The sequence below is a fragment of the Zootermopsis nevadensis genome, unplaced genomic scaffold (assembly GCF_977971745.1).
Source record: "Zootermopsis nevadensis isolate Lab colony 2312 unplaced genomic scaffold, Znev_1.0 Znev_ptg000020l, whole genome shotgun sequence".
Taxonomy (NCBI): Eukaryota; Metazoa; Arthropoda; class Insecta; order Blattodea; family Termopsidae; genus Zootermopsis; species Zootermopsis nevadensis.
The window spans coordinates 6,896,246-6,913,851 of NW_028259152.1; the positions used below are offsets into that span (position 1 = coordinate 6,896,246).

Sequence of the window (17,606 nt, forward strand, 5' to 3'; positions counted from 1 at the left end):
ATTATTTGATGTTATATGAATTGTTAGTTATAACGTTATGTGCTTTACTGAATAATTTACTATTATTATTACATGTGTATTATCATGTAAAATACAGTTTTTATTTATTTCATTTGTATTCTTTTTCTTTCAGCTAACCGAGTAACTACTATGCATGACTTTGGTTATGTTGCACTCAACATGAAATATGTATATCCTGAGGATTCAGGCACTTACACATGTCGTGCTACCAATGATCTTGGAGAGGCTGTCACTTCATCTTCTCTTGTTGTTCACTGTAAGTTGATGTTTAGTATGGTGTCTTGACTAAATGCTATGATGTTTAAAAGATTTAATTTTTCTTTAGATAGCGTAGCTTTAGGTAAATGGTTAAAATGTCACAGAGTGAGTTTTAAACATGTCTGAACATGCAGTAACATGTTAGTAGACGTTAATGATGGCTGCATTGCTCATTCAGATTTGTTCTTGCTAGTATTTTACAATTGGTAATACCAGTTTGACAGATGCTAAAAGTTATGAGGTGGGAGTATTATCATCTGTGAAAATACTACATGATCCTCTGCATCGCCAGTGATGACACCATCACTCATAATGGCGTTAATGACTGCTTGCATATAATAACTTCAGAATGGTTGGATGGATATTTGTCTGGTATGACAAGATACCACTTGAGGCTAATGCAAACTAGTAATTTTTATTTTCCTACAATTGGTTATATAGTTGTTATAATGTGATTGATGTTTAAAGTCATAAGATGGGAAGATGATCCTTCGCTATGATGCCATTACCCATGATCCTATGCAATGATTGAAGACATCTTTGCCCATAAGCATATAATAACTCTTAAATGGCTGGGCAGATTTTCATCAAATTTGGTTTGGATATTATGCCATTAGATATTATTACAAATTCATACATTTGTAACTTCTTGCAAATTAATTTTTGAATGTGATGCTCAGACTTGTGAGACGGGAGGATGGTCCTATGTACATCATTACCCATGATCCTTCACAATGGGTATTACTGTCATTAGTGATCATGTTAAGTATTCATGCTGCCATATATCATTGGCGATGTGAACTATTTGACATCCCTGTCATATGTGGCATAAAAGTACGTTTGGAATATTTGCGCATTTTGCAGAGTACACTTTGCAGTCTTTTGTTACTTTTGGAATCATTATATATGTTTTATCACATACAGCCAAGGCCTCATTGTTGCTGGAGTCCCAGCATGAGGGGGCTCTCGAGAAGTTGCACTTGCTGGAAGATTCTAGTCGCTATCATCGACGCGAAGAAGAGGAGATTGTTGTCACTCAAGCACCTCACTTCACAGTACAGCTTAATGGTCCTACCAACCTTATGGAAGCCCAAAGTGCTCATTATGAATGCCGCATAGAGCCATACCCTGATCCAAATTTGAAGGTGGAGTGGTTCCACAATGGAAAACCATTACAAATGGGTAATGTATCATATTATTTAATACATTTTTTAAGGAGCAAGCAAAATAAATACTGTAAAGATTTGCTAATGTTTGACACATGGAAACTACTGTACTTAGCACTTTGGAGGCACAATAAAGAGCAGTTATCAAATTCTCCAAAGAACCTTCTTTCAAACTCCCCTAATCCTTAACCCTTGAAAACTGAAGTGGACAGGACCTGACACCTGACAACAATAAGGCTTTTGGAGTTCATCAACTAACTGTGGTAAAATTTGTTACCAAAGTGCCACTATGGTGAAAAATTGTACATAGTGCAAAGTTTATGAAGAGTGTTAGCAAATTATGTTTTTATTGGTATTAACAGATAAAGAATGAGTTTCCTTTGAAATAACACTTATTGAACTGCATTAAAACACTTTCTTGAGTGCCAGTATCAGTGCTCATCAAATTATTATGTCAATGTTATATGACTTAAAATAAAATATGTCTATATAATGCAATTTAAAATTTTTCAGGTCATCGTTTCCGAACCACATATGACTTTGGTTTTGCTGCACTTGATATCTTGTCAGTGTATCCAGAAGACTCAGGAGAGTACACCTGCAAGGCAACTAACAAGCTGGGAAGTGCTACATCATCTATCATACTCAATGTTAAATGTAGGTATTATTTTAATAAAATAAAACTGGTTGGTTGGTTGGTTGGTGTAGCAGTTATAATTTATTGTATTTGGGAAGTATGTGGTTTGAATTTCAGGTGCATTATTGGCTGTCTTGAAGTATTGTTCCAGTTTTCTTAAAAAAATGTCGGATTAATGTTTTAATCTAGGCTTCATCCATCTCCTTCAAAACCCTTACCAGCTCACCATTTATGATCATGTTACTTATACTTGATTCTGTATAGCCTAATGTCTGTAGCTGAAGCAGTAGTGTTAAATAATAAAAGAATCAATCATTGACAATATATTTTTAGTGAAGACAATTAGACATATGACATTTGCTTTGTGCTTGTAAAGATTGTATTTGCTTGTATTAATGGCAATGTGGTAACTAGTATTTGCATACTTATAAATTGTTATATGTTTCAAGGCTCTTATATAGAGATATGAAGTTTGACATGGTAACAGCTTCTTCACCAATTTACTGCTGTAATGAAATTAATTTACCAATATTTCAGTGAATTAAATTAGTAGAAACAAACTTGATATTGATTTCAAATACTGGAAACATTTTAATGCACCACTGTGTTCGTTGTTTTTACAGCTCGATCATCCATTATTCTTGACTCCCAACATGAAGGTGCCTTGCAGAAGATTCAGTATTTGGAGGATGATTCTCGTTATAAGCGAACCAGAACAGAGGAAGCAGTTTATGCAGAGAAGCCACAGTTTGGCCGTCCACTACGTAATGTTGAGCATTTACCTGAGGGTCTTAGCGTCCATCTGGAAGCAACATTGACACCTGTTAATGACCCTACTATGAAAGTGGAATGGTACTGTAATGGACGGCCTATTCCTCAGGGTTAGTAGCTTTACAGTAATTGTAAGTGCTATTTAGAATAGAAATGCATTAAGATAGACAAGGGCATATTTAAAAAATACTCAGACTTCTTTAAACTTTCTGAGGTACAGAGCATTTGATTATATGTATTGAAGAATATTTGGTAAGTGACTGCCCCCTTGCCTATCTGTTTCCAGAATCCCTTCTAGCATTTAAAAATAGTTAATAAAATATATCATTTTTGTTTAACTGTACAATTGATGTGCTTGCATGACAGTTCTGTTTCTTAATATTTAGCTTATGACTGATTCATGACAGTCAAGTCACATATTTTAGTGTAATTAAAATTATATCAAAATATTAATTTGAAGAATATTATTGCTTTTGTTCTGAACGTTGTTTTTCATGCTTATAATGTTGTAATGCTTGGGGTAATAAATTAGAACTGCTTAATGGTAATTAAAAGTGACAGTTTTTTACACTTGTTATGTGAAAGTTCATTTTTCTAAAGAGGAATAGGCTATGCTACTTACCTAGAGCCTAGGATTTTTTTTTTACATTTTTATAAAGAGGTTTTTAAAGCAGTGTTTCACTTTCATTTGTCAATAAATATTTTGGTTTCTATAGGCCATCGTTTCAAGACAACATATGACTTTGGATTTGTAGCTCTGGACATTTTATATGCTTATGCAGAAGACTCTGGAACATACATGTGTAAAGCCAAAAATGCTGTGGGTGAAGCTGTTACTACTTGCTCTGTAAAAGTTGAAGGTAAGCCAGACAATGCAGTGGTAGTTGAATAAGGTAATATTTTATAATAATCATGAAGTTACTTTAAATATGGCTAGGTCACAAGTTTCTAACTTTGGATTCTTTAATTTATTAAGTATTTCATTCCACTGTTCTCTCAGTTCTTTGTTAGTAATTAGATTATTGTTAAGTAAATGATGTAAATCTTAGAATGAGAACAGCTGATTACTGTCAGATCAAGAATTCACTGATACAATGATGGAAAGAAAATTCAGTTTCATTCTAAACAAAATATAATAGTAAATAGGCATTTTTAATTGTATGTGTACCTGTATTACAGCCAAGGCTGGCTTGTACTTGGATACACTTGATGAACAAAGATTGAAGAAGATTCGTGATCTGGAAGCATATGAACGCCCATCAAAGGCTGAAGTTGAACCTCAGGCACAGAAACCAGTATTTATTACTCCACTCAACAGGTAATCTTAAGTGATGAGAAATGTATATGATACCAATTTTAAAGTTTTGCAAAAAATGATCCATTGTTAGCCTACTTTCCATACTTCACAGAGAATGTTAAGTTTATTGTATCACCGCCACCACCACTACATCATCATCATCATCATCATCAGTGTGTCAGTGTGCCTATCCATACATAACTTATGAAAAATTGGTGTATTTCCATGGCATATGGTGTGATGATTATGCCAGTAGAGGCCATTCCATCTCTGTACTTCTTAATTTTTAACTATGAATATCACCAAGAACATGGTGACTATGCATCCATCTTCATAAAGATAGATGTAAATGTCTACTCTGAAGATAGAGGCAATATATTTTACAAATTGTTGGTAGTCATAGAGAGGACAATACAGTGCCACAACCTTGAAGGCCGTATTCTGAAATCTCACTGTTACTTCACTTCACTTGTACTTAAGAAGTATTTATTTTAGCATTTATCATTGCTCAGCAATTACGTTAGTCCTGAATGGTGATATAATGTACACATTCTGCAGTGAGTTTATTGTTACAACTTACAGACTAAATGAAAACAGTTACCAAATGAAAGTTAGTCTTCAAAGTTTTACTTTGTGTTGTGCTGTGTGTAAGAAAGAAGATTTGAGACAGGAAATATCATTTTGTAACTTGGAATGCAGGCTATGACTTCAACAAAAATATTTTAAGTATCATTGTAATATCTTCTATTTCCTTATAATTTAACCATAAAGTTGTTAAATGGATTTCACAGTCCTCACAAACTTCTTCCCATGTGCAATATAATTTTAATGGATTCTTTGGTCTGCTTTTTAGCTTGGAGAATCTAAAGGAAGGTGACCATGCTCATTTAGAATGCCGTGTGGAACCAATAAATGATCCAAACCTGAAGATTGAATGGTTTGTAAATGGTGTTGCTATCAAAACAGGCCATCGCTTCAGAACTACACATGATTTTGGTTATGTGGCACTTGATGTTTTATACACATATGCTGATGACTCTGGAACTTACATGGCCAAGGCTACCAATCTTCTTGGTGAAGCTGTGAACACTTGCCAGATTACTGTCGGAGGTAAGATACACGTGACAATTTTGCCATACATTTGAAGTTCATTGTAGATATTTAAAAGGAAATAATTTCCATTTGAATGCATTGGTTATTTGGATTTGAATCCTGCTCAGATTACAAGTGTTTTTTTTTTTTTTGGGGGGGGGGGGGTGTTCATAATCATGATATTTTTTCATGTCATCAGATACTTCAGTTGCCTATTTGATATTGTATAATGTGGGTTTTAAACCAGTAGCTGGTCTAATTGTACTTGCACAGTTCCTTTTGTCAGCATTTCATGTGTACGTTGTGACATCAGGTTTCAGTACATTTAAGACAGTTACTATGTCTAGTAAATAATCTACTGGTATCAGAGAATTTAAACAAATGTAAATAACCTAAGGAACTGAGGAAGGGGTGGAAGGAGTTTTTAGTTAAAAAAGTGTGCTTTTACTAAAATGCTGTAACTTTCACAAATTCAACCATATTTTATCGAATTCATAAGTGGTGTGGCATTCAACAGCATGATCCATGGGATGGCCGAGAAAGACGTATACATACATTTTATAGGCAAGTCCTGCATATGAGGGTATGATATCCATTCATTGCCTTCATAATTTAGCTTGGTATAATAATCCCCGAGCACTCAAATCAGGGGCCAATATCCCCAGTAGCAGATAAACAACCCAAGCACAGTACAAATTTTATTTGCTCTCAGTGATCTTGAAGGCCCAGGGAAGATCTTTGATTGAAAACACTGTACATTTTGATTTTCTGAATTGTTACATATAATGGTTGGTATCAGTTACTGTATTTCCCAAAATTATGTATTAGAAAGTAGGTCTTAAATTTTAAAAATATCATATGTGACCATTGCTGCACACTGCAACTCTTACACCCTATAATTTTATCACTCACTTCAGCAGTAACTAACTCTGAATTTTTTCCACAGATTGCATTTGTGGGTTTTGTATTATTCTCAGAGTAGACTGTTTCCCCCAAACAACATTACCCAGTTTATTTTTAAATGAAACAGTGTTGTGTTTTCTTTGAGGCAGGGACTAAATTTTTATGTTATTATGTTATTTGGCTCCTAAGTGTTATTCATTATAGTATGGCATAGGGATTTTAAACCCTTATACTATGGGGTTTACAGCCATACTGTAGTTCCAGAGTTGACATTTTAGCCATATGCTGCTGTGACATATGGCCAATTGTACTTCTCGTAATCTTCAATGCACCATCATACCCTCAATGAAGTATTAATACACAGAGTGTATGGTAGAAAGCTTATTCTAAGTATTTTTTAAATTTATAGCTCGCCGCAGCATTTACCTAGAGTCTCAGCACCCTGAAGGCCTTGCTAAGATTCGTGAGCTGGAGGCACAGGGCCGACCTGCTAGGTTGGAAGTGGAGGAACCAGTTGCCACTCCACCTCACTTTGTTACTGAACTGAGGGTAAGGTAGCAGTAAACTATAGCTACAGAATATTAAGGTCATTTAACTAGACTACTAATTGTTACTACAATTTTATTTCTTCATAAATGTAGAGGCTGCTTCACCACTTTCTTTTAAATATGAACATAGGTATTTTGTTCTTCAATTTTCAGTTTTGTAATAAATAACTTGCTGCTGCCATATATGCATCATTCACTTTGCATGTATTATTCTAAAACTCATTGATAATATTCAAACAGTGAGACCTCATTACAAGATATTGACTATTTTAATTGTATTACAGTTAAAGGTAGCACATTTGCAGGAAATGCTCAAGTATGTGTCCATCTTCTCTCAAAAATCTGACTACATATTCTGCTTGATTGTTGTACTGCATTTAGCATTTCTGCTATTATGGCCTTACATGTGTACACTGTACACTGTACATACATTGTTTGAAGGCTTCTGGAGATACAGGTTCTATGCAACACACCTTACTTCTTGAAGTATTAAAATAATTATTTTACTAATGCCCTCCTCAGCCCTTCTAGATACAAAGAAAAGGAAACCTTGTAGTGGTAAATTCTGCCACAAGAGGAAGCATCCTCCAACTCACATGTTCATATAACCAAAATAATAATCTTCATGTAACACATATCACAGTTATATTAATATGTTTTGAATCATAATCTTGTGTACAGAAGTTACTTGTTTTTTATATTGTTGCTTTGTTTCCAGTTACATGGAAAATTGAGAATATTTTTCATTGTACAACACTTGGATGCATTTTATTTTACAGGGCACAACTGACCTGTTTGAAGGACAGACAGCTCACTTTGAGGCACAAGTTGAGCCCCTCCATGATCCTAATCTCCGCATTGAATTCTATCACAATGGAAAGCCACTGCCCTCTGCTTCACGCTTCCACATCACATTTGATTTTGGATATGTTGCTCTGGATATCACTCATGTAGTTCCTGAAGATGCTGGAGAATATACGGTGAAAGCTATCAACAACTTGGGACAGTGCACCTCATCTATCAGTCTCAGAGTGCAAGGTATGCACTATAGGAATTAGCAGAATTAATAGGAAAGTGTCTGATTCTTTAATCCTTTAATAAGGGTTAAAGAATATATGTTTAGTGCCACATAGCTTGCATGGAGTATTAAGTACCCATATTTCTAAACTTTTATTGATGAGGACTGACATCTGTTGAGGACTCTCTCTCTCTATCTTGTTCTACAAGGCAGAAATTACATAATTGGTAGGATTTAACTGTGAGAGAAAAGGAACTCACTCTGGCAATGTTTTCAGGCCATTAATACATCACTTCTAAATGGATTAAGAGTTCATCTATCAGAAACTGAAAGTTCCTTAATTCAGTGAAAAATTTATCTTGTGTTTCCTTGCACTGCACAGACTTAGGCATTAATCATAAATACATTTTAAATGTTAAGAAATCTGTTATAAATGGATTGCGTTTATTGAAATTACACAGTGAATTACTTCTACAATATTCATGATGTTTCTCCAAAACATCTGTAACCACCTACAAGATTGCACAGTGTTATAACCCAGAACCCCACAATCTAGAAGAGGCAATCAGTTTGTTCAGTCAGACCACTGAAATTTAATACCATTCCTGTGGTTATGGTGTTCATGATATTTCATAAAACTGGCATGTTTCAGTTATGGATCAAGATCCTGACTGCCAAACATGGTCTGTGGAAGTAATAGTTATTTTTATTGCAATGTACATTGTTTGATTTACAGCTTTTAATACAGTGTGGTTTTATATTATAGCAAAGGGTAATATTATACTGGATTCACAACGTCCAGAAGGTCTGGAGAAGATTCGTCAACTTGAGGGAGCAGCACCATTTCAACGCCCTGAAATACCAGAACCACAGACCCGGCAGCGTCCTGTATTTACACAGCCTCTTCAAAACATTGATGCTATTGCTGAAGGACAGACAGCTCACTTTGAATGCCGTCTCATCCCTGTAGGAGATCCCACATTAAAAGTGGAATGGTTCAGGAATGAGAAACCTCTTGAAACAAGTAAGGCCATGTTACAGATAACATTTCACTTTTTTACCCAAATAAAGTTTGGAGCACATTATGGTTACTTCAGTAAACAGGATAGCTGTTATGCTGTTAGGATTGTATTCAGACTCTTTTCACTAGAAATTAATTTGTGGGGAGGAAGTGTAAAATTGTAAGCACAATAAATTTATGGCTAAGGACAGAAGGAAACAATTAAGAATGTGGATTTTCTGGCACTGCTTCACATTGGGATGCTGATTCCAGTATGAAAACACTATTATTATGAACCCATCAAGGGATAGTTAGACTTCTGAACACAAAATATTTCAGAATTCAAAGTGAAAGAAGGCCACACTTTTAAACTGAAATTTGTGTTGTCATATAAACCATTTGTCACTCTTGATGGAATAGTGGTAAATGTACTTGCCACTGGACCCAAGGTTCGTGGGTTGAAATCCAGCCGAGGTTGATGGATTTTTAAGGGTGATAAAGATCCATAGCACAACTTCCTTCGGAGAGGAAGTAAAGCCGGCAGTCCCATGTCTTAGATTTACAGCATGTGAAATAACCCTACGAGCAGGAACGAGATGTTTCATAAATAAAATTCGGTGGCCATTTCTTACCCAAGTCTCTCCTGATTCACTACTAGTTGGCTCTGTCAGTCAAATGAGGATTGAGTAGAATTGTGCAGAGTCAGTGGGTTGGTCACTCACTACTCACATATGCACACTTGAAAGACTAGGAAACCTCTGAAAATGATGTGGCAAAGACCCACAATTGGATTGTAGAGCCAAGGAAGAAGAAGAAGATATAAACCACTTGAATGAATCTCTGTTTAGATTATAATGATGTCAGGAACTGCAGAGCCAACCTGCACCTCATTAAGGATGCTGTATTTAAGTTACAAATTGTTTTTTTATATCTCTTTTTTTCTGCTGGCAGTTTAATTAGAAATAAATGTAAAGATGTTCAAGTCTGTCATGAGAAACATTGTTGAATAGTTTCACACTGAAGATGACAGTATTTCTTCTAATGTTGTGTGCCTTTGAAATTCTTGACTACCAATGTGGTTTACACCATTTCTCATATGTTGCTATCTGGAAACTCAACTTTTTCCATTCCTTCCTTCGATAGTGGCCTCAGGAGCATTTATGATTGGGACCTATAAATATAAGAGATATTTGTAAATTCAATACATTTTAATTTTTACTGTAGGTTCTCGTATCACAAGGACCCATGACTTTGGTTTTGTTGCTTTGGATATGACTCATGTTCGAGGAGAGGATGAGGGTGTTTATATATGCCGAGCTTCTAATGCACTTGGAGAGGCTGTAACCACAGCATCAATGAAAATCAAAAGTAAGATATTGATTTATATTCTTAAAATCAGTAGTATTCTTGTGGTACAATACAAAGAAATTATGTGAGGGGAAAGTGTGAGTAAATAAATTTTGTAAGAATTAATTATGCATTAATGGTTTTCTGAGTTTGTAATATCATATATATCTAAATACTGTATGGCCCCAAATAAGACGCACAACCCAATTTTTGTAGTGTTTTTAAGGAAGAAAAATAAAATTTTAATTAAGCTAATAGTGAAGACCAAAAAATCATCAATTATGTTATTCTAGCTAGTCCCACTCCAGAAATCCATATAAGCACATGTTGTGGCTGATGAAACAACAGTAGCATGAACAATTAATAAAAAGTATGCCATTGTGGCATGTTTCATTGGTACTGTCACTGCTGTTTGAATTTATCATCATTGACCAAACTATGAACTGATATGTTTGAAACACTACCATTGTTTCTTCATATGCTTGAGGAAGCCTTTGCCCAGTGCTTTTTTGTGGTCTTATGCAAAAATTATTTAATTTAAAAAAATTCTATAACCAACCTTGGCTTGCAGTCCTGGATTCAAATTTCTTTCATCATTTCTAGTGCTGTTAACTGGCACATATCACATGACACCACATAAACAAACTGACACCTCTCATTTAAATATGAAAAAAGTTTCCTTCTGCTGCTGGAAAACTTGCATTTTGCATATGGAAATCCTGCATGTAACCATTTTTCATATTGGATACAGCTGTCACTCACTTCAGTCTTTCTGGTTATGGTTCATTTGCTATTAGTTTATCTTATCTTAAAATATTCATTTTCTTGTGGACAGTAAATAATGAGAAGTAGGATATCTAGTTCTCATGGCAACAAGTATGGTAAAGAGAGTTAAAGAAATACTGTTTCCATGTGTGACTAATAGCAATGGTTGTATTTTGTAGCCAAAGCAAGTATTCAGCTTGAGACACAGCATCCTGAAGGTATGTGGAAGATAAAGCAATTGGAGGAAGGACGTGCCCCTGCTCGGCGAGATGAACCAGACCGTGCATTTGAGAAGCCTGTCTTTACCCAGCTGCTTACTGGTCCATCTGAACTGTGGGAAGGACAGCATGCTCACTTTGAGTGTCGTGTTGTTCCTGTTGGTGATCCAAGCCTGAGGTTTGAATGGTTCGTCAATGGCATTGAACTGAAGATGGGTATGTTCTGAACTTTAATTCAGTTTCTTGGCTGAGTGTACTGTATACTCGAATGCTTAATTAAAATCTTGTTGCAATGTAATTTATAACTAAAGTTAACTCGTGCTGTAAAGCAGAAGCTTGGTTGTAGTTTTTGTGCATAAAAATCCAGTTTTAAATTAAGCTAACTGTGGTTAACTCATGCATGCATATTATCTTAACATAACATCATTACTTACAAGGTTATGTCTTTCAGTTCTTTCCAGTTGTGTGAATTGTCCTTATAACAAATCAACTAAGAAACAGGATGATGTTAGGGAGCTGATTAAAGTTTCTTCAACAGATATTTGTAAATGGTAACTGATTCATGTGACTATTGCTTTCCAGATGAATTTGGGTATATCCTGAACACTCAACTTCCAGGTATTGGTAACGCCACTAAATTAAGTTATGGTGGAGGCAGTTAATTAAGAAACCTAAAGTCAAAGACAAGTAAGAGAGAGGAAATAACAATATTATGGGGACAATTTTTATAATATGAATTCTCTTAATTTTTACTCTTTACAAAATATGATTGGGTGTATGAAATTGTGGATAAGATGGATGGGGGATGTAGCATGCATGGAAGAGATAAGAAAGGCATACATAACTGTGGATGGAAAACCTGAAGGGAAGGGACCACTTGTAGATTTAGGCATAGTTGGAAGGATAATATTGAGATTAATCTTATGGAAATATGAAGTGAGGTTACAGACTGAATTTATCTGGCTGTGGGTAAGGTCTATTGGTGGATTCTTATGAATTTGATAATGGAACTTTATATTTCATAAAAAGCAGGGGATGTCCTGATAAACTAAGCAGTTAAACTTCTGAAGGACTCTGCTGCAAGGTGTTGGTGTGTTGCATTGGTTGAGGAAGATAGATATTTAAGTAGCATTAACTTTGTAAATGCATCATGTTTTATCCTTGGCTTGGTTGCCATTTAACCCAAGATATGTTATTTAATTTTGTGTACTCTTTTCCCTGAATTGTGCTTTTGTATTTCTTCACTTATCAATCACAAAATGATAATGCAGCATGGTTCAATGATAACATAGTGGAAGATAAAATAACATCAAATAATTAAGAGATTAGTGTTACATCATAAGTGACATATCATTAGATGTTAGCTATGAAAAGTAGTAGTATTTGTATGAGAGGTAAGCAACTGTTCATAAGTGAATTTTATGTTGCATGTATTGGAAAATACTATAACCTCATCTGCCAATCAAATCTAGAGAAACTCCCATTTGAGATTACTAAATGTTTCACTTAGCCCAAAATAATATTTCATTTAGGATGATTTCCTAAGTGGAAGAAAATTGAAACAGACCTATGTAATGGTTGTATCTTAGTAAATACATGATCAGTAGTATATACTGTTCGTGACTGTAATCTTGAGACTTGCAGGGTGAGGAAGTGGGGTGAAGGAGGAAGGAGGAAAGACAGTGTCAGCCCTTAACGCTTCGAACAGTATATGGTAGTAGAAAATACATGACTGTTAATTTCGTTTTGTTATAATCTGTAACTATACAGTTATTACTTTTTGTTATCTTTTCAGGATCTCGCTTTCATGTTACACATGACTTTGGGTTTGTTACTTTGGATATTCATTCTGTGGTTACCGAGGATTCTGGAGTCTACATGTGTAAAGCTGTAAATAATGCTGGCGAGGCAGTGTCCTCAATATCTCTTAAAGTCAAATGTAAGTTTTATGTGACAAATGTTTCCATATACTAGGTGCGATCGGAAAGTTTCAAGACTGTGTCAATAGCGGGCGAACCGGATGTAGTACGAGCTTCTGCCTTTAGGGGGTGCGGCCTACATTCATAGTGAATCAGTGTGCCAGCCGGCATCATCGAATTAGCATTTGTTTCTTAGTTACGGGCGTTTTGGTAGTGCATTACACCGACCCTCCTGCGATTTCGGAATGGCGTGTGCATAAAATTTTGCCAAAGACTCGCCAAAACAGCTACGGAAACCTATGAAATGCTAAAGCAAGCATTTGGGGAGTCCGCAATGGGTCGTGCACAAACTTTTGTTTGGCATTCACGTTTTAAAAATGGCCGAACCTCTGTCGATGATGACGAGCGTTCTGGACGACCATCTTCGAGCACAACGCCCGAAAATGTTACGAAGATTCGGCAGGCCTTTCACGAAGATCGACATCGTACCATCAACGACTTGTGCAACATTGTTGGGATAGGCTATGGGACCTGTCAGCTGATTCTAAAGGAAGAACTCCACATGCAGCGCACACCGCTCTCAAAGTTCAGCAGTTTTTGGCCTTAAACACCATGGCCGTCATCCCGCACCCTCCTTATTCGCTGTGTGACTTCTTCCTCTTCCCAAAGATGAAAATTCAGCTAAAGGGAAGGAGATTTGAGACAATAGAAGAGATTCAGGCAGAATCGCAGATGGTGCTTGACAGACTGACAAAGAAAGATTTCCAGGGATGCTTCCAGGCTTGGCAGTGGCGCTGGGATCGTTGTGTTCACTCCCAGGGGAACTACTTCGAGGGTGATGGATGAATTTAATACCTGAGATAAGTGTACGGGTTTTTATAGGCGTAGTCTAGAAACTTTCCGATCGCACCTCGTACATAATGAAATTTGAAGAGGAGCAGTTGAAATAATTATCAGAAGGCCTAAAAAGGAGTTTTGATCCAAACAGTACATTTTATTTGGATATTGATACTGCTCATTCTTTGTGTCAGGCAACATTGTTTGCTTCAGCAAACTGCTCATGATAGTGGAATAAAGGTAGGAAAGTATGCTATGTAAAGTTTGCATTAAATATTTAGTTGATTTACATTATCTTGTCAAACCATTAATTTTTACCCTTTCTAAGTTTATTCTTGATATTTGGCTTTTGTGGCCAGTGTCTAACTTGACGCTGGTTTCCTGGTTTTAACTGTGCCACATGTTTTTCTTTTTGTGTATTGGAAAATGACAATTAATTTTTCCAGAATAATGGCTATAGTTAAACTGGAGACATTGCATAAGACTGAAAATCAAAGCTGCACACTGTTGAAGTGCACCTTATTAGGAGGAAATTTGTTTTATGTTGTCATTGAATACAGTATGTGGTAGAATCCAACATTATTATTGTTCAGAACATTGCATTAATTAGGTTCAATGATTCTTTCATTCCTTGTTAAAAGGTTAACTGTGTGGAGTATAATTAAAAGTGTAACTGATACATTTGTGATATATTTTAACAATAACTTTTACAATAACATTGGATGGTAAGTGGAAAATTGCTCTTCTAGCTCGTTCATCAATTGTGGGTGAGCCTTTACAGCCTGATGCATGGCAAAAGATTCAGCTGAAAGAAGCAGAAATGAACAAGGTACCAGAAATGTTTGTAGACACAACACCACAGCAGGCACCAGTGTTTACTACTCACCTTGTGAGCCATGATAAACTGGTTGAGGGGCAGCATGTCATGCTTGAGGCGCAAGTGGAGCCACGTGCGGATCCAAATCTTCGAATAGAGTGGTTTAAAAATGGAGTCTCCCTCACTACTGGTATGTATTATAATATTAAAGTTCCCATTTTGAGTTTGGTATAAATTTTGAGGGTTATAATTAATGAATGGTGTAAAACTATGGACATTTTTAATTTTTGCTTACTGAAATAACAAATACTTTTATAATGAAATAAAACTACAAAGTCAAGAGTGGGTTGTTTTTATTTTTTGAGGGAATGAACAAAAGATTATGATTTAAATTTAAAATTAGTATGTTATGATGCAGTGAAAAAAATTTGGTGTAGTGTGGTACTAAATTAGTGAAGTAGGATCGAATATCTGTGATTTATTTACTTAAAAGAAATAGAACTGTAGCTTGCAATGTTTATAGTAGATCTTTCAGTCATAAATACAACTCTAAGAATTGTAACCTAAAAAAATTAATATCTTTTTAATACCATTCACCCTAAAAGTGACATTTTTCACCTGCTTAGTATATTGCTGCTATGGACTTATTTTCAGTTACAGTATTTGAATATTTTATATGTGGAACTGGCATATTTGTGGATTGACAAGCTTCTGGTTTTCTATGAATATTTCAACCAGTGTTAATACTTCCACATCACTCTATCTATGAATCTTTCAACAGGTACCCGAATCCGAAGTACATTTGATTTTGGTCTTGTTACCCTGGCTGTTAATGGTCTAAGACCTGATGACTCTGCAATCTATACCTGTAAAGCAACAAATTTACTAGGAGAGGCAGTGTCCACATGCACACTCAAAGTAGAAGGTAATAAAAGAAATTCTCCTTTACGATTGCTGATAGTGAAGGTAATTTGTGTCCATGTGTTTTATATGTTTTATATTGTGAAAGGAAGGTTTAGTTCTTTATAACTTAAGTGTTTAATTTTAGGAATGTCAACTGTAAAAAGATTTGACTCATGTGTTGTGTGTTTGAATAAAGTCTGTATATGTCACTTATTTCTCAGTTATTTTGACCTATATGTCAGAGAATGCACATGTATATGCATGTGCACACACACACACTATAGGTTTTCTTGCAGTAAGTTTATTTAAAATGTACATTCTGACTGTTTTTGAGATCCAACAAGAATACAGAAATTGATAATCATCAGTTAAAAGTTATTTTGGTTAGGCCTACATTTTGAATTTATTGCAGATGTTAGTTAGAAATGTAAATAACCTTTTTATAAGAAGAAAAGTGTAGATCTAACAGTGAAATCAAGTATTTCAGTGTAACAAAACAATCAGTTGATTACAAAAGTAGACTTAATTTCCTAATTATATGTTTACATGGTATACATTTACTCCAGTTTCTATATGCAAATGTGTTTATTGTGCTATTTGCCAAACAATTTTTGAACTAAATGTTGTAGCCTTAATGAATCAATGATAAAATACTTTGTACAGAAACTGATTGGCACACTTTCAAATACACTCTCTGAAAATTTTATTGAAGATATGGCTCTTTATAATAAGAACCTTGTGTGTATTAATTAAAATATTTTGTGATGAAGTTATACACCACACATGTTGCTGTGTTTCGTTATTGTTCAGATGATTCTTTTCAAAAAGTAAAAGATTTGTTTAGATCAACAAGTACAGAATACAGTAACTAAAACTGCATTGGTAATTTTTAGATCGCCACTGGTTGCTAGGTAGTTCATTGCGCCCAGAAGCTCTCCCCATCATTGAAGATTTGGAAGCACCAAAAGGAGGGCAACCAGAATTGCCAGAACCTGTGTATGAATCACCAGTGTTTATCACTCATTTGAACAATGTGGAATGTAAGGAGGGTGATTCAGTGCACTTTGAGTGTCATGTTGAACCATCTAAAGATCCTACACTTAATATTGGTAGGTAGCATTCTTTATAAATAACTGTTTACATGATTGATTTTTGGACTTTATCATAATTTATAGTGTTTCTTGACAAGTAATAACTCTGTAGCATGTTTAATTATGTTCAGCTCATTGTAGCTGTTTCTTAACACTTTTATTCAACCATACAGAATGGTTTGTGAATGGCAAGCCACTTCCATCTGGAGCCAGATTCAAATCAACATATGACTTTGGATATGTATCTTTGGACATCAATCATGCATATTCTGAAGATTCTGGAATTTATATGTGCAAGGCAACCAACAATAAGGGCCAAGCTCAGACCTCAGGCACATTGAGATGTACCAGTAAGTACTGATGAATGGTATATATTACTATTTTATAGAAAAATAAATATATTCAGTGCAGTGCCATTGAGTTGTAGTTATTTTTATATATTATGCTGTAAATTCTCTTGTAGGTAAGGCTGATATTTACCTTGACACTCAACATCCACAAGGCAAGGCTGGTTTGGAGAAGGTTCAAGAAGCTGAGGATGCATATCTTTCAAAATATCAGCGTCAAATATCAGGACCAGAAGCTACTTATCCCAAACCAATTTTTATTACTCCATTGAAGCCAGAATTCTCTCTTGGGGAGGCTGAACCTCTTCATCTTGAATGTACTGTTGAACCTAAAGAGGACCCCAACCTCAAGGTTGAGTGGTACTTTAATGGAAAAGCGTTGGAACATGGTGTGTTGTTTGTAGAGCATATTAATTTATTAGGATCTTGAACTATATAATCCTTTTAAACAAAGTTAATCATTAACTTCCTTAATTCTGCACTTGTAGGTTCTCGTTTCAAGATGACCTGTGATTTTGGATTTGTTACACTTCATTTGACTGATGTGTATGAGCGTGACCAAGGTATCTATACATGCAAGGCTTTCAATCTGGCTGGAGAGGCTTTCACTTCCACCACTATCTATTGCACAGGTAAAAACTAGACCTCCAT

General features: G+C 35.3%; 1 protein-coding gene across 22 annotated transcripts in view; it reads left to right on the top strand.

Annotated features, from left to right (window-relative positions):
- LOC110827690 (uncharacterized) overlaps positions 1 to 17,606 on the top strand; it is a 335,660-nt gene that overhangs the window by 171,738 nt on the left and 146,316 nt on the right. For 20 of the 22 annotated variants that reach the window (XM_087351718.1, XM_087351723.1, XM_087351722.1 and 17 more), the window contains 20 exons: positions 134 to 277; positions 1,204 to 1,461; positions 1,959 to 2,102; positions 2,706 to 2,963; positions 3,570 to 3,713; positions 4,033 to 4,171; positions 5,004 to 5,260; positions 6,555 to 6,694; positions 7,473 to 7,731; positions 8,478 to 8,735; positions 9,936 to 10,079; positions 11,003 to 11,257; positions 11,624 to 11,659; positions 12,837 to 12,980; positions 14,547 to 14,804; positions 15,396 to 15,539; positions 16,411 to 16,626; positions 16,782 to 16,958; positions 17,072 to 17,344; positions 17,444 to 17,587. In XM_087351718.1, coding sequence (XP_087207844.1) covers positions 134 to 277; positions 1,204 to 1,461; positions 1,959 to 2,102; positions 2,706 to 2,963; positions 3,570 to 3,713; positions 4,033 to 4,171; positions 5,004 to 5,260; positions 6,555 to 6,694; positions 7,473 to 7,731; positions 8,478 to 8,735; positions 9,936 to 10,079; positions 11,003 to 11,257; positions 11,624 to 11,659; positions 12,837 to 12,980; positions 14,547 to 14,804; positions 15,396 to 15,539; positions 16,411 to 16,626; positions 16,782 to 16,958; positions 17,072 to 17,344; positions 17,444 to 17,587 — 3,792 coding nt within the window. The remainder of the gene's footprint in view (positions 1 to 133; positions 278 to 1,203; positions 1,462 to 1,958; positions 2,103 to 2,705; positions 2,964 to 3,569; positions 3,714 to 4,032; positions 4,172 to 5,003; positions 5,261 to 6,554; positions 6,695 to 7,472; positions 7,732 to 8,477; positions 8,736 to 9,935; positions 10,080 to 11,002; positions 11,258 to 11,623; positions 11,660 to 12,836; positions 12,981 to 14,546; positions 14,805 to 15,395; positions 15,540 to 16,410; positions 16,627 to 16,781; positions 16,959 to 17,071; positions 17,345 to 17,443; positions 17,588 to 17,606) is intronic. The other 2 variants (XM_087351739.1, XM_087351721.1) reach the window with 1 other exon arrangement.